Genomic DNA, 23,177 nt, shown 5'->3' on the forward strand with positions numbered 1-23,177 from the left:
ATGCAAATGTACCAAAAGGGCATGTGAAAGTGGTTTTTTCTTAGTCCTCGGGTGCTATGACAATTTGATTATAACCAGAGTAACCATCAAGAAAACAATAGAAAGCATGACCCGCTAACCTTTCAAGCATTTGGTCAATGAACGGCAATGGGAAGTGGTCCTTCCTTGTGGTGGCATTTAGCTTCCTATAGTCGATGCACACCCTCCAACCAGTTTGAATGCGCGTAGGAACAAGCTCATTCTCGGCATTTTCAACCACAGTCACTCCGGACTTCTTTCGAACGCATTGTACGGGCGAAACCCACCTGCTATCAGAAATAGGATAAATCACTCCACAATCAAGTAATTTGATTACCTCTTTCTTCACTACTTCCATCATTGGAGGGTTGAGACGGCGTTGAGCCTCTCGAGATGTTTTTGGACCCCTCCTCTAGAAGTATGCGATGCATGCACATAGTAGGGCTGATTCCCTTTATATCGGCCAAAGTCCATCCAATTGCCGTTTTGTACTCTTGAAGCACTCGCACCAATTTGTTCTCCTCTTGTGCCGTAAGTGAGGATGAGATGATGACGGGCAATGTCTCATTTTCTCCTAAGAACACGTACTTCAAGTGACTAAGCAACGGCTTAAGTTCAAGTGTAGGTGGCTGCACAACTAAGGGAAGCATCTTATTAGCCAAAACTGAACTTAAAATAGGATCCAAAAACTTACCGGAATGTGATGGCAATGACTCGAGGGCAGCCACCATCTCAATCAAATCATCACTAGGGGGCACGGCCAAGGAGTCCTCATGCATGCCGTGGGGTCCCTTGGTGGTTGTTTTGATGTTTTGCATGTCCCTTCCTTGTGCAATGACCAATTCAAGTGCATCATCCTTCAAATTGTCCAAATGGTCCTGCGCCAAAGAATCAATTATATCAATAGAAAAACACGAATGATTCTCACTAGGGTACTTCATAGAATCAGAAAGATTGAAATTAATAACTTCCCCATCAAATTCCATTGTCAAAGTGCCATTATATACGTCAATCTTCGTACGAGCAGTTTTCATGAATGGCCTTCCAAGGAGGATGGGCAATGAAGGGGTATGGTCGGATTCATCCATTTCAAGCACATAGAAATCTGCCGGAAAGACTAAATGATTGACCTGCACTAACACATCTTCCAAAACTCCATTTGGATAGGCGTTAGATCTATCGGCCAATTGTATAATAACACCATCATTTTTCAATGCTCCTAGATTCATAGATGCATAAATTGAATATGGCATGACATTTATTGATGCACCTAAATCTAACATGGCAGATTCAAAACGAGTATTACCAATGACACATGGAATTGTAAAACTACTCGGATCCTTGCATTTAGGGGGCAGTTTTCTTTGCAAGATGGCGGAGACGTTTTCACCTACTTTACAACCTCCTTGGTCGAAATCTTCCTCTTATTAGTGCAAAGTTCCTTCAAGAACTTGGCGTACCTCGGGACTTGCTTGATTGCATCCAAAAGAGGGATATTGACTTGAACTTTTCGAAACGTCTCAAGAATGTCCTTTTCGGCTTCCTCTTTCTTTGTTTGCGTGAACCTACTAGGAAAAGGCACATTCGAAGGAAAAACATTAGTAGGAATTAAACTTAACACGTTTTTACCTTTATTGGACATATTGGGTGGTTTAGGGCCACTAGAAGCTTGCGGCAAAGGGAGTTCCACCCTTGTCGTGGGTTTGGTTGCTTCCCCCTCTTCACAATGCAGTGTTTCATCCTCTTTGTGACCTGTTTTAGGTGAAGAACCTGCCCCAACTTCTTTTCCGCTTCTCAATACTATGGCTTTTGCAGATTCGAATCCACCTTTCGGATTCACTTGTGTTGAACTTGGTAACTTACCTTGTTCTCTATTAAATTGCCCCATGAATTCAGCCATTTGTCCCACTTGTCTCTTCAACTCCGTCACCTCTCGAGCTTGATTTTGTACCTCATTGGCGTAGTTTTGCATGTCCTTGGTTTGTTTTTCTTGCCCCTGCGCCAATGTAGTTAGTAATTGAATAACTTGAGAATTATCAAAAGACGAACCTGAGTTGTTTTGGGATGATGGTGGCTGATTGGATTGGTATGGCCGTGGGAACCTAGGGGGATTTTGTTGGAATCCCCTTTGTTGTGCAGATGGTTGGGGTTCTCTCCATTTGAAATTAGGGTGATCTCTCCATCCGGGGTTGTATGTGTTGGAGTATGGATCATGTTTGGGTTGGTTTTGGCCTTGGAAACCAATGGCGTTTGCAGATTCCCATCCTCCATTCTCTATCAACTGAGGGCATCTCTCGGATGGATGCCCTTGCATTGAACACACGCCACACACTTGGTGTTCTTGTGGTTTCGACCCCTTGACAACCTGAGACACAAGAGAAGTAAGATTAGCCAATTGTGATTGAATGTCAGAAATTGCACTTACCTCATTCACACTTTGTTGTCGTGGCCCCTCTCTTTGTCCAACACCTTCATATTGTTGAGCGTTGTGTGCTCGGTTTGCAATTAGAGCTTTGGCATCCACTAGAGTCTTGTCTACTAATGCACCACCCGCCGAAGCATCTAGCATTTGACGTTCCATGGGAAGGAGTCCCTCGTAGAAATATTGAATGAACAGCTCCTCCTTCATTTGGTGCTGTGGACATGAAGCAACAAGTGATTTAAAACGTTCATAATAAGATGGAAACGACTCACCTTGATTTTGTTGGATGCCACTAATTCGTTTCCTCAAGAGAATGATCTTTGCAGTGGGAAATAATTTCTCTAAGAATGCACGTTTCATACTTTCCCAATAATTGACAGTTCCTGGGGACAATTCAAACAACCAATCTTTGGCCTTGTCCATAAGTGAGAATGGAAAGGCCTTCATCTTCAAAATACTCTCATCCACGTTGATAGGTGTCATACTTGAGCAAACTACTTCAAATTCCTTAAAATGTTTGTTAGGATCTTCCATGGACAACCCATGGAATTTAGGAATATGATGTAATAAACTAGACTTAAGTTCAAATTCTTCCGTCTTACCTTCAACTGCCGTAGGGTATTGTATGCATAAAGGAACGGCATTGCCCATACCTGAGGCAGAGAGCTCTTTGATGGTTCGATTGTCCACGGCCATGGTTTGTACTTCTTCCACAACCTGTGCCGTGGCTTCTCCTTCCTCACCTCCTTCGTCAAACTCGGATGTGGAGCTAGAAGACGGTGGATTAGGGTTTGGTTGATGCTTTTGCTTCCTCAAGGTCCGCTCAAAATCGTCGTCAAAGTCAAGGATGTGCTTACTAACAGTTTTTGAACTCCTAGTCATAAACTAGGACCTAGAAACAAAAACAAAAATAAGGTCAGTAACGAAAATGAAAATAAATGAAAAAGAAATAAAAGAATTAACGAGGGATTAGCAAAGTTGCTAATCCCCGGCAACGGCGCCAAAATTTGATGCGAAAATAGTTAAGCACACAAATTAACCCTTTTGTTGTCAAATTGTAGTAAGGATGCAAGTAGGGATCGTTCTGGACCGGGGATTAGGAGGGCTTGCTAAAACCTCTAAACTGACTCAAAAACATAAAAACAAAGTTAAAAACGTTCACAAAGACTCAAAGGACTCAAAACAAGTTCAAAAGACTCAAAACTGCCTAAAAACACTAACTAGGCAGTTTCTGACCTTAAACACAATTTTGGACGAATTTAAGATTATAGGTTGATTCAAAACACTTTAAAACACAAACTAAACAGATTCTAAACACTATAGAACAAGAAAGTAAAGGGGGGTTTTGATTTGACGAAAATTGAAATAACAAAACAAAGTATAGAACTAGGCAGATTGTAAAACGAATTTTGAAAACAAGATGATGGATGGATTAGTTAGAGGTCCATTCTCCACACATGACATATATGTATATGAATCGACTTTCCAATTGCTTTTCACTAACTATGATGCTCAACACCCCAAGTTAATCGTGATGCACTAATTAACCATCAGATTTCCTTATGTTATTGAATTGGATGATGCATGCGACAATTCAAATCATTCTCCAACGGTCCTCAACATGAATGCATAGAAGAGATACAGTGAGAGATCATTATGCTCTATGAGAATCATAAGTGTTGACGAGGCAATTGTAACTATGAATGCATGATACTCTTGCCAAGAATTCAATTAACGCGGTTGTGACTAGCAACCTTCACTACTCATGTTTATAAACTTGTGACGATTAGGTGAAACTCGTTTATAAACTAGCATCGAGTTCATGCATGAAAACTAAGTATGCATCCTTAATCAACATACAAAAACAAGTTTTTAATAAACAGATAATTGAATTGCAATCACAACTTAACAAATCACAATTGGAAGAAATCAAATCATATTTCAAACATGTTCATGGCTTCAAACTTTCCCCTAACTAATTAGGGGTTTAGCCACTCATGATTACAGCAAACTCAGAGAATAATAACAAAGTAAACATTGAAAACAAGAACGAAGTACACCTAAAACACTCCAATCTGCAAGCATGAAACGTTTTAGGCTTCCTTCCTCTCTAAGTTGCTGCGGCACAAGGGGTTATGGTGAGTTTTGGGGATTATGGATGATGTAGAATGATGTGTTTAGGATAGCGATGGATGTAGGGGACGGCAAGGGTTGCTTTTGGGCAGAAAGTATGAAGAATGGTGAAGTATGGATGTGTTAGAGAGAGGGGATGAATTTCTGGCGTGAATGGTGAATGAATGAATGTTTTCTAGCTGCAACAAGGAGGTTTATTAATAGGATTTCAGGAATTAAAACCCTAGGTTATTTAGGTAATCAGAAATTAAGTCAAAGACTCTAGAAATAGGAAAGAATCCTCCCCTTTGCACGGCAAGGAAGAGGAAGGGTCAAAGGAAGTGCACGGCAAGGCTTGCATGAAATAAGTAAGTGTTTAATTCCCTAAATCAATTCTAAGCATCAGGAATTAAGTTAAATCCCTTTAGAATAGGTAATTGAAATCAGGAATTAGGGGAAAAAGGCTAAGTCTTGCGGCACAAGGGAGGAAAAGAAGGGGAAAGTGCCAAACTTGCAGATTTTGGGAGAAAAGGAATGTATAGGTTCGGCTAAGGCTTTTAAGAAAGGGATTGTGACATAATCTTGCAGATTTTGGGAGAAAAGAGGAAGGTAAGGTGCGGCACATGTCTAGGGCTTCTAGAACATGTGATTTAGGCAACCACATTATTTGGAAACTTGCATAATTGGAAACCTTTCAAGAATAGAAACTCCCCATAATGGAAACTAGTTTCCAATTCTTGATTCCTCCTTCTTCCTTCGATTCTAGGCTCACTTGGTCTTCAATTTCGTCCAATGCTTTGGCTCTAAGCATAAGCTATCCATCCTTAGCCCAAAAGTGCTCCAAAAGGCTCCAAAATGCACTTCTTTGCTCCTTTAGCCCTTAGAACATGAAAACATACGAAAATGGCTTAAAAGACTTAAAGAACTAAGAAATAACAACGTAAATGCACAAGAACAAGCCAACTAAGTCGCCTAAATATGCTCCTATCATAGGACAATTTTGAGACCAAGCCAAACTCCCTATTTCAACCATTGCAAATCCGAAGGGAGGATTTGAAACTGCTAAAGAAATCATCTTAGCAAGGAGGTTGGAACAGACCCTAAACCATCAAAATCAAATTACAAGGAAGATGAAAGATTGCAATTTGAGGAAGAGGAACACACCCAACCCACAGAAAGGGTGGAAACACCTTTGCCGCAGGCACCTATTGCTCCTACGCCATCCAATTCAGGTAAGGTTGTTCCAAATTTAATTATTTCTAACCCCGTTCCACCAAATGTCCCTATTCCTTGCAAGATCATGCACTCCAAGGAAGAAGAGGGTGAGAAAGGCATCTTTGAATCCTTTCCAAAGAATCAAGAGCAAGATGTGGCTGGGGAATGTCTAGAATTCATCAAAGAGGATATACTTGAGACAACAATTCGCAAAGAAATTGGATTTTATGACACGGGACAAGTCATAACTCTCAAATCACCAAATCTAGCTGAATTTTCTAGTCCTACAACTTTTGAAGAGGTGTTTATTCTTGAGTTCATGTCGGAGCACACAGGTAAGCTGGTGCGAGATTTACTTGACACTCAAATTAAACCCTCGTTTGACAATTGTAGTAGAATGGGTAAGTGAGGGATCGTTCTAGACCGGGGATTAGGAGGGCTTGCTAAAACCTTCTAAATTGGCTTAAAAACATAAAAACTAAATTAAAATACTCTTAACAAGACTACTATGACTCAGAAAGGCTTTGAAAAACTCAAATTGTCTAAAACAATCAAATTGACTCAAATAGAAGCTAGAACTTGATTTAGACGAATTTGCAATTGTTTATGACTCCAAAAGCTTAAAGATACAAAAATAAAACAAATACGAATGATTAAGACTTAACAAAATAGGGGGGGGGAATTGTGGTTGGACGATATTAAATTAAAAAGACAGAATATAATTAAAGGCAAAATGTAAATATGAATGTGATAAAAATATGGATGATGGAATAACCAAGGGGTTCTTCTCCACACATGTTACACTTGCAAAACAAAATTGATTCTCAGTTGGTCTTTCGATAAGTTATGAAACTCAATGCTCCAAGTTAATTAGGTCCGCTTACATTAACTGTCAGATTTCCCTAGATTCGTTGGATTGAATGGAATACGCATTACAACCAATTTATTCTTAATCAAAGTCCCTAACTATGGAATACGCATGATAGAGACATTCAACAAAGATCATTAAGTTCAACGGAAATCATAAACATTGACGAGGCATTCGTTACTATGGAATACGCATGAAACTTATGCCAAGAATTCGTTTAACGCGATTGTTTATAAGCAACCTCCACTACTTGTGAATATAAGTTCGTAACTATTAGGTGAAACTCACTTATATTCTAGCGTCATATTCATTCAAACGGTTAAACAAATTGAATCCACAATTTATAAAATTCCAACCAAAAGTAATCAATTCATATTGCAAGCATAAACATGTATTTTGAATCACCCCCTAGCTAAAGGGGGTTTAGTTCCTCATAACTTTGAAATCAAAGAAACACCTAAACATTCCAACAACTCAAACGTGAATTGTACGAACGTTTAGGCACTCTTCTCTTCCATTCTCATACGTACAAAACAAAGAGAATTAAATTTAAACTTTGAAATCAAAGAAACACCTAAACATTCCAACAACTCAAACTTGAATTGTATGAACGTTTAGGCACTCTTTTCTTCCTCGTTGTTGTAGCACAAGGTCTAAGGTGAGCTTTGGGGATTATGTGAAGTGTTTTGGAGGGATGGGAAGTGGTTGGATAGTGGCTGCAATGAAGGAGAAAAACTGCACAGAAAATGGAAGGGGAATTGCGGCAATGGATGTGTATTGGTGTTGTGTGAAGTGTTGTGAATGGAAATATGAGATATGAATTGAATGAATGAATGCTAGGGTATTTATAGGGGTAGTGGAGGGAACATATGGCTGTTTGTTTAAGTATTTGTGTGGAGGAATGATGGAAAAACAGCTAGGACACATGTGAAAACTGGAATTGCACAAGGGAAGCAAAGGGAACCCACGGCATTGAGTGTTTGTTTGATGATGATGCATGTGATGGGTGGGAACAAAAGGGGGAAACATGGCACAAGGGGGCTTGAATGAATGATTGAATGTGCATGTGGATTTTTAAAGAATGAGTGGTGGTGTAATGATGAAGTGAATGCATGTGAAAATTAGCTAGGAAAAGTTGTGGAAAGGCAAGGGAATACACGGCATTAAGTTGTTGTTAGTGTGTGAATGCATGTGAATTAAAGCTAGGGTGAATGATTATGTGTTTGTGAATTATGCAAGATTGTATGGATGAATGATTAGGGTCTTGTAAGGGTGGGAATGCATGTGTTGTGCATGGTTGTGAAGCTGGAATTAAGGGGGAAAGCCACGGCAATGAAGATGGGTGCATGTGTTGGATGATTTGTTTGTTGGTTAAAGCTTGTGAGTGAATGATTAAAGATGCATGTGGATGAATTATACAATGGAAAAGTATGGGAGTGACACTAGGTTGAATGATGATGAGTGCATGTGAGTTGAAATGCATGTGGAATGAAGATGGAGAAGGTGGTGTAATGATGCATGGTTGTAGTTTAGGGTGTTGAATATGGATTTGCATGGCTTTTGAAGTGATTGTGGGTTTTGGAATTGGAAGGAAATGCATGGCCTTGGGGTTGGTTTAAGAGAGAATGGGCTAGGCCCTTTGTTTTATGTCCAAAGTGAATACAAGGTCTTCAAATTCGTCCAACACTTTGGCTCCAATCATATGCTATCCATTCCAAGCCCAATTTTGCTCCAAAATGCTCCAAAATGCATCTTTTTGCTCCCTTAGCCATATGAACCTAAAAACACACGAAAATGGCTTAATCTACTAAAACAACTATGAATTAACAACAAAGATGCACGAAAACAAGCTAAGTAAGTCGCCTAAATATGCTCCTATCAAATACCCCCACACTTAGCTTTTGCTAGTCCTCGAGCAAAACAGAATAAAAACAAATAAACAAAACGACACTAAACACGTAAAACACAACCTAAACCTTCCAACAACCGTCTTAGGGATTTCCAATGCACATGACATGTTAAAAATCATCATTCTCACAGATTTTAGTCATCTTCACACTTAAGTACATTCTTAATCATAGTCACCACATACTATTTCACAATTAAGCATTTAAAACCATGTTTTGAATGTAGTAACATGCCTTAGAGAATTTGCTCAAATCCTTACAAGATATGCACTCGTTTTTCACACAGATTTTCTGACTACACTCCCTACACTAGGTATATGTGAGAAGATTGATGTAAACATGAAAGACTAGTATCTCACATATGTTATAACAAAGAAAGCATTTTCTGGATTTACGATAATGACATGAATATGATCTCATGAATGGAATGCTACTACTTAGAATGAGAACCAGTGATTCCATAAGCTCATATCAATTCCAAACTCCACAAATTGAAACACATAACACTCAAGATAGAAGCATAAGGGTTGAAACGGAGCTAAAGGTGTTTGGCTAACAAAGAAGGGATATGGAAAACAAAGGTTCTTAAAGAAATAGCGAGCAAAGCATTTGAATTAACGTAGAATTCACTTTTGAATGAAAACTCAACTTTTGAACAAGGGGGAACAAGCTCTTTTTCCTTTCTTTCTTTTCTTTTCTGTTTTTCTTTTTCGTATGTTTTTCAAAAGAATTTTTTTTTTTTTTTTTTTTTTTTTTTTTTTTTTCTCCTGACTTCTCAAAACATACATAAACACTTAAGAACAAAACATTCTCTCCCCCACACTTATTTTCTTTCATAATGTAACTCAAAAGGAATTCAATTAAGTCATGCTCACTATCTTTTAAGAACAAGGGTGGGGATTGTCCTAAACTAGGCTAGGTGAGGAAAATGTGGGTAAACAAAGAATAAAGGCTAAACAAGGCTCAACGGGGTTAAAACTTACAACATATACGAAATATGGGAAGTAAGGCTATTTGGCTATGGTGGCAACTACACAACTTCATCTTGATATATGTTATGCAAGTCAATGTCATGCTTTGAATGAAACGGATATAAGTTCTAGCATTTAGTTCTATCATGATACAATTGCATTCTAAGTAGCAACCAAGCAAGGAATAATGAGATCATGCAACAACTTTAGAAAAGAAAGAATCACAGAATATAACTCTCCAAAGAAGGTAATGGCTCGAGTCTCACAGGGGTGTAGCGTTATTATGAGTTCCTTCCTTCAAGCATGTTACAAAAATGAAATTTTCTTTTATGATTGCATGTGAAGTCATACATTATAGCCATAACTAAACATATACCAAGAGTAAATCAAACTTTCATCCATGTTTATAACTCTTTTTAACCGTCATGCAATTACAAACCAAATCCTTATCATTGTGTTGGAAGGTACCCTAAGACACAAACACACAAAAACGACTCAAAACACTCTTTTTAGGCTTTTTAAAACATGTTTTTCAAATTTTTATGTGATTTTCGGAGTTATAAAAACAAAACATACTAAAACACTCTAAAACAACTTAAAAACAATTTAAAACAGCAAGGAACAACACTTGAAGTTATGGGTGATAAAATTCAACGAATTTGCATCAACATACTTAGTTATCCCCCCACACTTAAATCAAACATTGTCCTCAATGTTTTAACCATAGATTCACACAAAGCATAAGTAAATACACAAAAAGCACTTAAACATACTAAACATGGCAGAATGTAATTAACAAAGAGAAGAGTTTAGAGACGCAAATCTGGTTATAGAGTGTAAATTCCATCTTCTCCTTGGTAATTGCATTGAGGCTTTTGATCTTTGTGATTCCACAGGCTTACTCTTGAACTGGTTTCTGCCCATCGTTGATTTTCCTTTGTGCTACTTCTTGAACTGGGCAGCAGGATGGTTCTTTTGGTCTCCCCCGAAGGTCTGAGCTTATCCCTTTTATCTGTTTCTTTGTTCAATCTTTCCAATTCGTATTGAAAAGGGTTGGAGGATAACTCAGCCTATGTTTGTCTCCACATGCTTCAATGTATCATTTTCACTTGCCTTACTCGCTCCCTTTTGCTGAAGTGGTCCCTTCTCCGGAAGTGTATCAACCGTTGAAGATGACTACTCGAGAGCAACGCTAGGTAAGCAATCAGGAATAGGTTCCAGGCAGTTGGCTCCAGATCGGAAGACTGACTCCAAGTGCCGGCTGATTGCTTCTTTCACTTTGCCATGCGAGTAAGAACAAGGACAAAGAAAAAGACAGGGAAAGAGCATGATATGAGATACTTTTGCTTTTGACCTTTATGATATGAGATACCTTTGCTTTTGAAGAAGCGGTGCATGAATCAGCACATGCATTTCCTCCTGGGTCATCTTTACTCCAGGCGTCTGGTATCATCTTTGGGGAAGAAGAAAATTTTGAGTAATTCAAAAGGCTTTGCTGGGAGTGCGCCCTCAGAGGTGAGAGAGAGTTGGTGGGCATTTTCTTCAAGTCTGCCTTGCCATAAGAGATGAAGGTCGACAAATATAGGGATTTTCTGAATAGAAAGTGGTGGTACTGCTCTTTTACCCTTTGTCGACAGACGTCTCTTCGATTTCTGAACGAACGGCTCTTCGATTTCTGCATGGCAAAAGTAGTCACGGGTGCGGCTCTTTTGACAAAGCTGCACGCGTTTTCTGAAAAGCAGAGAAAGCGTCGCCGAACTTTGCGCTTGTCGGCTAAAGACGTGTAATTGAGATGATGGCCTCCACGTGTTATCAGCTTTGTCAGATATCTTTTGACAAAGCTGAGCGCGTTTTCTGAAAAGCCGCGAATGCGTCGTCGAAATTTGCGGAGGAAAATCCGGATCTCTGAATCGGTGGACGCGTCGCCATGGCTTTTTATGGAGCTATCGATCACCCCAACAAATACACTCTGAAGAAATCCCATTCTTGAAAAATCGACTCCGGCCCTTTGAGAATTAACTCCATCCACCCCTTGAACACTTTTGAAAAATGGCAAACTCATCGAACCTTAGCTTGGAATTGAGCCTTAGCAGTGATGCGGGCGCGCCGCGTCAAGGTAACGTATGGCGCCCTTCTTTCTTTTCTTCTAACGGTCCTCTCACAGGTGAAGACTCCGTGATGCAGGACGCCACAACAGCTACAATAGTAGCTAGGAACCTCCTCACTCCGAAAGATAGTAGGCTGCTGTCAGGACGGTCCGATGAGTTGGCCGTTCAAGAGTCCCTCGCACTTAGTGTTCAGTGTGCGAGTTCTGTGTCCAACATGGGCCAACGCCTGCTTGCCCACTCCCGTCAGGTGGAATCATTGATGGCAGAGGTGGAAAGTCTCAAGCAGGAGATCCAGCAGCTGAAGTATGAGAATAGAAGTTTGCACGTGCTTGCAAACAACTATTCGACGGGCATGAAGAGGAAGCTTGATGAGCTGCAAGAGTCTGAAGGTCGGATTCACAGTGACCGTCAAAGGTTTTCGTCTTTCCTCCAGAGGCACCTTTTTCCTGGCTCATCCAGCGCTTGGCCAAGTATTGAGGCCTGGAATGCTCTATCTTCGATGCCTCCCGCTCCGATGCCTTCTGTTGCTACGCCTTCCGCTCCGATGCCTTCTGCTCCTACGCCTTCCGCTCCGATGCCTTCTATTCCTACGCCTTCCGCTTCAAGAGTAAAGCCACGTAGTGAGGCCTCAAGCAAACAACCTTTGTGAAGCACCATCTTTCTTTGTTTAGCAGTGCCTATCAATAAATCAAACTTTTTCTCAATGTTACAATCATAGACTCACACAATTAATAAACAAACAAACAATAACAACTAAACAACCTAACAAGGCAGAAACGAAATAGCAACAAAATGACTCAAATGACTCTAAAAACACATATTTTTGGGTTTTTTCAAAAGAATTTTTTTTTTTTTTTTTTTTTTTTTTTTTTTTTTCAAATTTTCGGAGTTTTATACCAAGACACTATAAAACACACTAAAACACTCTAAAAATGCTTAAAACAGCAAGAAACAACATTCTAAGTGAAAGGTGAATAAATCCCACGAAATTCATGCAAATACAAATTGTTTACCCCCCCACACTTAAATCAAACTTTGTCCTCAATGTTTTAAGCAGAAAGTCACAACAGAGCAAGCAAATAAACAAATACGAGAAAGAAAGCAAAGTAAAGGCAGTAAAGAAAAAGAAAGGAATAAAAATAAGTCTCTTAAAGGGGTTTCCAAGTTCTTCTCTATTCGGATGCATGGGTTGCCTCCCACGAAGCGCTTTCTTTTACGTCTTGCAGCCGGACGGTACCTCCGTTTAAACTTGACTAGGTTCCACGGCATGGAGGGGTAACTCCTCCACGACATGCTCCTCAAACATCTCGTAATAGGGCTTCAACCGATGCCCATTCACTTTGAATTCTTGCTGCGTCCTTGAACTTTTGATTTGCACTGCACCATGAGGGAAAACATTAGTAACAACAAACGGGCCAATCCATTTAGAACGCAACTTACCAGGAAACAACCGTAGGCGAGAGTTGAAAAGTAACACTTTCTGCCCAACTGTGAAGGTCTTGGTTCGAATCATTTTATCATGGAATGCTTTGGTCTTGGCTTTGTACATCCGGGCATTCTCATAGGCTTCATTCCGAATCTCCTCAAGTTCATTCAATTGGAGCTTCCTATGAACTCCCGCTGCATCTATGTCCATGTTGAAAATCTTCACGGCCCAATGTGCCTTGTGCTCTAACTCTACGGGCAAATGACATGGCTTACCATAGACGAGCCGAAAAGGTGACATCCCAATGGGTGTTTTGTATGCCGTACGATATGCCCACAGTGCATCATCTAAACGTAAGCTCCAATCCCTCCTTGTTGGTCCAACGGTCTTCTCCAAAATTTTTTTGATTTCTCGGTTAGACACCTCGGCTTGGCCATTTGTTTGAGGATGGTAAGGTGTAGAGACCTTATGGTTGACATGGTACTTTCTTAGCAACGCCTCAATGGTCCGATTGCAAAAGTGAGACCCTCCATCACTTATGATTACTCTCGGCATTCCAAACCTAGCAAAAATGTTAGTTTTCACGAAATCTGCAACCACCTTAGAATCGTTAGTACGGGTGGCTTTTGCTTCCACCCATTTAGAAACATAATCAACGGCTAGCAAGATATAAGTGAAACCATAAGATGGAGGGAAAGGGCCCATGAAATCAATGCCCCAAACATCAAAAATTTCAACATTAAAGACAGGGGTTTGCGGCATTTGGTCCTTGGTACCTATGTTACCCATTCGTTGGCAACGATCACAAGACATACAAAAGGTTCTAGCATCCCTAAATATAGTCGGCCAATAAAAACCACACTCTAGAACCTTGAGGGCAGTGCGTTGTGTGCCAAAATGACCACCACATGCATATGTGTGACAAAAGCTTAGAATTGAGTGAAATTCAGAATCATGCACACATCTACGTACAATTTGATCTGAGCAATACTTCCACAAATAAGGGTTATCCCAAACATAGAAACGTGCATCATTTTTAAGCTTATCACGTTGGTGCTTGTTTAGTTCATTTGGAATTTGTTTAGCCACCAAGTAATTCACTAAATCTGCATACCATGGTTCACTTACCTCAATGGATAGCAGCTGCTCATCGGGAAAAGTTTCAGGGATAGGTACGGCATGTTCATGCTCCTCGTGGATCATTCGGCTTAAATGGTCAGCCACTACATTCTCGCTTCCTTTCTTATCCCGGATTTCAATATCAAATTCTTGAAGAAGAAGAATCCAACGGATAAGCCTCGGCTTTGCTTCCTTTTTCGTGAGCAAGTACCTCAAAGCTGCATGATCAGAATAAACGATTACTTTAGTACCAATTAAATATGAACGGAATTTATCTAAAGCAAAAACCACAGCTAGAAGTTCTTTTTCCGTCGTGGAGTAGTTCAATTGGGCATCATTGAGAGTCCGAGAGGCATAGTATATGACATGCGGCCGCTTGTCTCTTCTTTGTCCTAGAACAGCTCCTAATGCATAGTCGGATGCATCGCACATGAGCTCGAAAGGAAGGCTCCAATCTGGAGGTACAATAATGGGGGCCGAGACTAGCTTCTCCTTGAGTTGGTAAAATGCCGAATTACACTCTTCATCAAACTTGAATGGCACATCTTTTTGAAGCAATCGGCAAAGAGGGTTGGACATCTTGGAGAAGTCCTTGATAAAACGCCTATAGAACCCTGCATGGCCAAGAAACGAACGTACCTCTCTAACCGAAGTAGGAGAGGGTAAGTGACGTACAAGGTCTATTTTCGATTTATCTACTGCAATTCCTTTTTCTGAAACAATATGTCCTAAAACTATACCTTGTTTCACCATAAAGTGACATTTCTCCCAATTCAAGACAAGGTTAGTTTCAACACATCGTTTCAAAATTAAGGTCAGATTATCCAAGCAATTATCAAATGAACTCCCAAATACACTGAAATCATCCATGAAAACCTCAATGATCTTTTCAACAAAATCGGAAAATATACTTACCATACACCTTTGGAAAGTGGCCGGTGCGTTGCATAAGCCAAATGGCATGCGACGATAAGCAAATGTTCCAAAGGGACATGTGAATGTGGTCTTCTCTTGATCATCCGGGGCTATCACAATTTGGTTATATCCAGAGTATCCATCAAGAAAACAGTAAAAAGCATGACCGGCTAACCTTTCGAGCATCTGGTCGATGAATGGCAAAGGAAAGTGATCTTTCCTAGTCATGGCATTTAGCTTCCGGTAATCGATACATACCCGCCATCCAGTCTGAATGCGTGTAGGCACGAGCTCATTCTCATCATTCTTGATAACAGTTACTCCGGACTTCTTGGGAACGACTTGAACTGGAGAGACCCAACGGCTATCGGAGATAGGGTAGATCACTCCGCAATCCAAAAGCTTGATTATTTCCTTCTTTACCACTTCCATCATCGGAGGGTTGAGACGGCGTTGAGCCTCTCGAGTTGGTTTAGCCCCCTCCTCAAGAAGTATACGGTGCATGCATGTGGTAGGGCTTATTCCTTTAATGTCGGCCAAAGTCCACCCTATGGCCGTTTTGTGATCTCGCAGCACCCTCACAAGCTTCTCCTCCTCCATTGCCGTGAGACTTGATGAAATGATGACGGGCAATGTTTCGCCTTTTCCCAAAAACACATACTTCAAATGGTCCGGCAACGGCTTAAGTTCAAGCGATGGTGCCTGAACAACAGAAGGTAGCATCTTAGTGGAAACTGAATTGGAAAGTAAGAGTAGAACCTTACCATATTGTTGTGGCAATGACTCAAGGGCTGCCACAACCTCAATTATTTCTTCACTAGAACCCATTGGAAAGAATTCCTCCTCCTTGCCGTGGCCTTGCATTGGCCCAAATCCTTCATTTTTGCGCTCTATGGCTTTAGTGATGGTTGTTTCCAGGGCGTCCTCGTTCAATTCTTCAAGGTATACCTGCGCCAAAGAATCGATAACATCAATGGAAAAACAAGAATGGTCATCAACGGGATATCTCATAGTTTTAGAAATATTAAAATCAATCACTTCCCCATCGAATTCCATTGTCAAGGTGCCTTTGTATACATCAATCTTCGTTCGGGCCGTCTTCATGGATGGCCTACCAAGGAGAATCGGCAAAGATGTAGAATGGGCTGAATCCTCCATGTCTAGGACGTAGAAATCAGCCGGAAAAATTAAATGGTTCACCTGCACAAGCACATCCTCCAAAACTCCTTTTGGATACGCGTTAGAACGATCGGCCAATTGTATAATTACACCATCTTGTTTTAATTCACCCAAATTCATAGATGCATAAATCGAATAAGGCATGACATTTATGGATGCACCTAAATCAAGCATGGCATGTTCAAAACGATTATGTCCAATCACACAAGGAATCGTGAAACTACCGGGGTCTTTGCACTTGGTAGGCAGTTTACGTTGCAAAACAGCGGACACATTCTCGCTTACCTTCACTACCTCTTTGTTTGCCCTTCTTCTCTTTGTATTGCATAGGTCCTTGAGGAATTTAGCATACTTTGGAACCTGTTTGATTGCATCGAGAAGCGGTATGTTCACTTGCACCTTCCGGAACGTTTCAAGAATGTCCTTCTCATTTTCTTCCTTTTTTTCTTGCATGAACCTGCGAGGAAAAGGTACATTGGGCAGATTAGGACGTGAAGTACATGAATTTGAACTTAAATTACCTGATTTGGCCGAGTTAGGGTGATCTGCCTCAGGTTGTGTCTTCTCTTCATCTACTTTCTGGGCAGATTTGGGATTGTTTGGCTCGGTCCCAACTTCTTTTCCACCCCTTAGGGTGATGGCCTTGGCGGATTCGAATCCTCCCTTTGGATTGACTGTGGTTGAGCTAGGAAGCTTTCCTTGCTCTCTAATCTGTCCAAGGAACTCAGAAATCTGCCCTATTTGTTTCTTCATATCCATCATCTCCTTCTCGTTATTTTCTATCCGGTTGTTTTGATTTTGCAACCCCTGCGAAATAGAGGTTAGTAATTGCATAGCTTGATTACTTTCCAAAGACGTACCTGAATGAGATGATGCCGAAGGTTGTTGGGATTGTTGGGGTGCATACGGCTTGGAATAAAAACCAGGGGGGTTTGGCCTAAATCCTCCTTGTTGGGCAGCTTGTTGTGGCTCCCTCCATTTGAAGTTTGGATGGTCCCTCCATCCGGCATTGTAAGTGTTCGAGTATGGGTTGTTTTGATTTTGTCCTTGGAAACCAATTGCATTGGCAGATTCCCAACCACCATTCTCGATTAGTTGAGGGCACTTGTCGGATGGATGCCCTTGAATTGAGCACACGCCACAAACTTGGTGTTCTTGTGCTTTTGGACCAATCACAACCTGAGAAACAAGAGAATTAAGATTAGCAAGTTGTGATTGAATTTCAGAAATAGCACTCACCTCATTTATACTTTGTTGCCGTGGGGCTTCCCTTTGGCCCACTCCTTCATATTGTTGAGCGTTGAGCGCTCGGTTGGCTATGAGAATCTTGGCATCCCTTGGTGTTTTGTCCACCAATGCTCCTCCCGCTGATGCATCAAGCATTTGACGTTCGATAGGAAGGAGGCCCTCATAGAAATATTGAAGGAGAAGTTCCTCCTTCATTTGATGTTGAGGACATGAAGCTACAAGGCCCTTGAAGCGCTCATAATAAGCCGGGAATGTCTCACCATGATTCTGTTGAATACCACTAATTTTCTTCCGTAGGAGAATCACTCTCGAAGTAGGGAAGAATTTCTCCAAGAAAGCACGCTTCATACTCTCCCACGAAGTCACAGTTCCCGGGGCTAGTTCGTAGAGCCAATCTTTGGCCTTGTCCATAAGTGAAAATGGAAAGGCCTTCATCTTCAATATACTCCCATCCACATTGACGGGGGTCATGCTCGAACAAACCACCTCGAACTCCTTCAAGTGTTTGTTGGGGTCTTCCATAGACAAGCCATGGAACTTCGGAATATGGTGTAACAAACTGGATTTGAGTTCAAATTCCTCAGTCTTCCCCTCTGCAGCCGTGGGGTATTGGATACAAAGAGGCAATGCATTATCCAAACCCGAGGCCGAAAGCTCCTTGATGGTTCTATTATCTGCTGCCATGGTTTGTTCTTCTTCAAAAATCTGATCCGTGGGCTTTTCTTCTACACCTACTTCGTCTTCTTCAAGCCCAGGTTGTGGTGGAGGTTGTGGTGGCTCTTGTTGACTCCTCGTTCTCCTCAAAGTGCGTTCAAAATCACCGTCAAAGTCGGAGATGTTCTCTATAATAGGCCGAGAGCGACGAGTCATACACAGTACCTAAAAAACAAGGAAACAAACAAACTAAGAATCTGAAATAAGAATGCACGAAAAACTAAAAAAAAATATAAAAAAATAAAGACAAAGGATTAGCAAAGTTGCTAATCCCCGGCAACGGCGCCAAAATTTGGTGCGAGATTTACTTGACACTCAAATTAAACCCTCGTTTGACAATTGTAGTAGAATGGATAAGTGAGGGATCGTTCTAGACCGGGGATTAGGAGGGCTTGCTAAAACCTTCTAAATTGGCTTAAAAACATAAAAACTAAATAAAAATACTCTTAACAAGACTACTATGACTCAGAAAGGCTTTGAAAAACTCAAATTGTCTAAAACAATCAAATTGACTCAAATAGAAGCTAGAACTTGATTTAGACGAATTTGCAATTGTTTATGACTCCAAAAGCTTAAAGATACAAAAATAAAACAAATACGAAAGATTAAGACTTAACAAAATAGGGGGGGGAATTGTGGTTGGACGATATTAAATTAAAAAGACAGAATATAATTAAAGGCAAAATGTAAATATGAATGTGATAAAAATATGGATGATGGAATAACCAAGGGGTTCTTCTCCACACATGTTACACTTGCAAAACAAAATTGATTCTCAGTTGGTCTTTCGATAAGTTATGAAACTCAATGCTCCAAGTTAATTAGGTCCGCTTACATTAACTGTCAGATTTCCCTAGATTCGTTGGATTGAATGGAATACGCATTACAACCAATTTATTCTTAATCAAAGTCCCTAACTATGGAATACGCATGATAGAGACATTCAACAAAGATCATTAAGTTCAACGGAAATCATAAACATTGACGAGGCATTCGTTACTATGGAATACGCATGAAACTTATGCCAAGAATTCGTTTAACGCGATTGTTTATAAGCAACCTCCACTACTTGTGAATATAAGTTCGTAACTATTAGGTGAAACTCACTTATATTCTAGCGTCATATTCATTCAAACGGTTAAACAAATTGAATCCACAATTTATAAAATTCCAACCAAAAGTAATCAATTCATATTGCAAGCATAAACATGTATTTTGAATCACCCCCTAGCTAAAGGGGGTTTAGTTCCTCATAACTTTGAAATCAAAGAAACACCTAAACATTCCAACAACTCAAACGTGAATTGTACGAACGTTTAGGCACTCTTCTCTTCCATTCTCATACGTACAAAACAAAGAGAATTAAATTTAAACTTTGAAATCAAAGAAACACCTAAACATTCCAACAACTCAAACTTGAATTGTATGAACGTTTAGGCACTCTTTTCTTCCTCGTTGTTGTAGCACAAGGTCTAAGGTGAGCTTTGGGGATTATGTGAAGTGTTTTGGAGGGATGGGAAGTGGTTGGATAGTGGCTGCAATGAAGGAGAAAAACTGCACAGAAAATGGAAGGGGAATTGCGGCAATGGATGTGTATTGGTGTTGTGTGAAGTGTTGTGAATGGAAATATGAGATATGAATTGAATGAATGAATGCTAGGGTATTTATAGGGGTAGTGGAGGGAACATATGGCTGTTTGTTTAAGTATTTGTGTGGAGGAATGATGGAAAAACAGCTAGGACACATGTGAAAACTGGAATTGCACAAGGGAAGCAAAGGGAACCCACGACATTGAGTGTTTGTTTGATGATGATGCATGTGATGGGTGGGAACAAAAGGGGGAAACATGGCACAAGGGGGCTTGAATGAATGATTGAATGTGCATGTGGATTTTTAAAGAATGAGTGGTGGTGTAATGATGAAGTGAATGCATGTGAAAATTAGCTAGGAAAAGTTGTGGAAAGGCAAGGGAATACACGGCATTAAGTTGTTGTTAGTGTGTGAATGCATGTGAATTAAAGCTAGGGTGAATGATTATGTGTTTGTGAATTATGCAAGATTGTATGGATGAATGATTAGGGTCTTGTAAGGGTGGGAATGCATGTGTTGTGCATGGTTGTGAAGCTGGAATTAAGGGGGAAAGCCACGGCAATGAAGATGGGTGCATGTGTTGGATGATTTGTTTGTTGGTTAAAGCTTGTGAGTGAATGATTAAAGATGCATGTGGATGAATTATACAATGGAAAAGTATGGGAGTGACACTAGGTTGAATGATGATGAGTGCATGTGAGTTGAAATGCATGTGGAATGAAGATGGAGAAGGTGGTGTAATGATGCATGGTTGTAGTTTAGGGTGTTGAATATGGATTTGCATGGCTTTTGAAGTGATTGTGGGTTTTGGAATTGGAAGGAAATGCATGGCCTTGGGGTTGGTTTAAGAGAGAATGGGCTAGGCCCTTTGTTTTATGTCCAAAGTGAATACAAGGTCTTCAAATTCGTCCAACACTTTGGCTCCAATCATATGCTATCCATTCCAAGCCCAATTTTGCTCCAAAATGCTCCAAAATGCATCTTTTTGCTCCCTTAGCCATATGAACCTAAAAACACACGAAAATGGCTTAATCTACTAAAACAACTATGAATTAACAACAAAGATGCACGAAAACAAGCTAAGTAAGTCGCCTAAATATGCTCCTATCATAAGCCACCTCCCCGAATTTCAATTTTGGTTTATACTAATAGGTTATTGATGATTCAGGCACCCAATCTTGAATTTAAACCATTACCGGATCATTTCAAGTATCACCTTCCATTCAAAGATCAATTCCATGCCATGGGACCTAGGGTAGCTTAAAAGGAGGTATCGTCCAGCTGGAAGACATTAAAGCAAGCGCTTCTTGGGAGGCAACCCATGCATTCAAATAAAGAAGACCTAGGAATCTCCGGCTCCACAACCAGATTTGCGTTCCTAAACCCTACTCTTTATTGCTTTTACTTTGCCATTATTGTCATGTTTGTTAGTTGTGTTATTTGTTTGTTTGTGAGTCTTAATTGTGTTGATTAGCATCCCTTCTAATCCCCGGCCTAAAACGATCCCTACTTTCATATACTACAATCATAGGGTTTTAATTTGAGTGTTAGAATATTTCACATCAATGAGTTCTAGCATTTGGAACTAAGTGATGAAACGCCTTCTAAGTAGTAACCAAGCAAAGAATAATGAGATCATGCAACGACTTTAGAAAACAATGATGCGCAGATTATTATAAACGTTTAGGCTCAAGTCTCACAGGGATGTAGCGTTAGTTTGAGTTCCTTTGTGATTACATGTGATTTCGTAAACTATAACTACAACCAAGCATAAACCAAATAGTATCTCAAACGTCCATCCATGTTTGTAACTTTCTTTAACCATCATGCAATTAAAAACCAAATCCTTATCATTGTGTTGGAAGGTAACCTACGACACAAACAAACACTCAAAAACAACTCTTTTTGGGTTTTTCAAAACAATTTTTTAAATTTTTATGGGTTTTCGGATTTTAAAGTCAACTCACACTAAAACACTCTAGAATAGCTTTAAAACACTTAAAAATAGCAAGGAACAACATTGGAAATTATGGGTGATAAAATCCCACGAATTTGCATCAACAACACTTAGTTACCCCCCGCCCCGCCGCCCCCGCCCCCCCCCCCCAACACTTAAATCAAACATTGTCCTCAATGTTTCAAGCCTAAAATCACACCAAACAAAAGTAAACACACAAACAGCAACTAAACACACTAAGCATGGCAGAATGTAAATAACAAAGAGTAGGCTAGGGACGCAAATCTGGTTATGGAGTGTAAATGCCATCCTCTCCTTGGTGATTGCATGGGTTGCCTTCCACGAAGCGCTTGCTTTAACGTCTTGCAGCCAGACGATGGTATGCTCATTCCCCATTGGAGCCCACGGCATGCAATGGGATCTCCTCCACAACATGCTCAACAAAGTTCTCATAGTAAAGTTTCAACCTATGGCCATTCACCTTGAATTCTTGTCCAGTTCTCAAACTTTGTATTTGGACTGCACCATGCACAAAAACATTAGTGATAACAAATGGACCAACCCACTTAGAACGTAACTTACCGGGGAATAACCGAAGACGGGAATTGAATAACAACACTTTCTGCCCGATTGAGAAGGTTTTGCCTCTAATCATCTTGTCATGGACGACCTTGGTCTTCTCTTTGTAAATCCGGGCATTCTCATAAGCCTCATGCCTAATCTCTTCAAGCTCGTTCAATTGTAGCTTCCTATGGGTTCCAGCCATGTCCACATCCATATTGAAGGTCTTGACCGCCCAATGTGCCTTGTGTTCAAGCTCCACAGGTAGATGGCATGGCTTGCCATAGACTAGCCGAAATGGGGACATACCAATGGGCATTTAGTAAGCCGTTCGATACGCCCACAATGCATCCTCCAAACGCAAGCTCCAATCTTTTCTATTTGGCCCAACGGTCTTTTCCAAGATTTGCTTTATTTCTCGATTTGAAACTTCGGCTTGGCCACTGGTTTGGGGGTGATAAGGTGTGGAAACCTTATGCATCACGTTGTACTTCTTGAGCAACGCCGCAATGGTGCGGTTGCAAAAATGAGACCCACCATCGCTTATGAGCACTCGAGGCATCCCAAATCTAGAGAAAATGTTAGATTTTACAAAATCTGCAACAACTCTAGAATCGTTAGTTCGGGTGGCTTTAGCTTCCACCCACTTTGACACATAATCAACCGCAAGTAAAATGTAAGCAAAACCAATAGAGATAGGGAAAGGACCCATAAAATCAATACCCCAAACATCAAAGATTTCAACAACAAGGATTGGGGTTTGCGGCATTTGGTCTCTTTGGCCTAAACTTCCTGTCCTTTGACATCGATCACATGTTAAGCAAAAAGCCCTAGCATCTCTAAACAA

General features: G+C 40.4%; 1 protein-coding gene across 1 annotated transcript in view; it reads right to left on the reverse strand.

The window, feature by feature from the left end:
- LOC148691273 (uncharacterized) overlaps positions 1-23,177 on the reverse strand; it is a 107,446-nt gene that overhangs the window by 22,439 nt on the left and 61,830 nt on the right. Inside the window, exon 4 of the mRNA XM_088683972.1 lies at positions 1,882-2,014. Within this exon, the coding sequence (XP_088540098.1) occupies positions 1,882-2,014 (133 nt within the window). The remainder of the gene's footprint in view (positions 1-1,881; positions 2,015-23,177) is intronic.

The sequence above is a fragment of the Pyrus communis genome, chromosome 14, assembly GCF_041283825.1.
Source record: "Pyrus communis isolate YQ-2024b chromosome 14, ASM4128382v1, whole genome shotgun sequence".
NCBI classification, from domain to species: Eukaryota; Viridiplantae; Streptophyta; class Magnoliopsida; order Rosales; family Rosaceae; genus Pyrus; species Pyrus communis.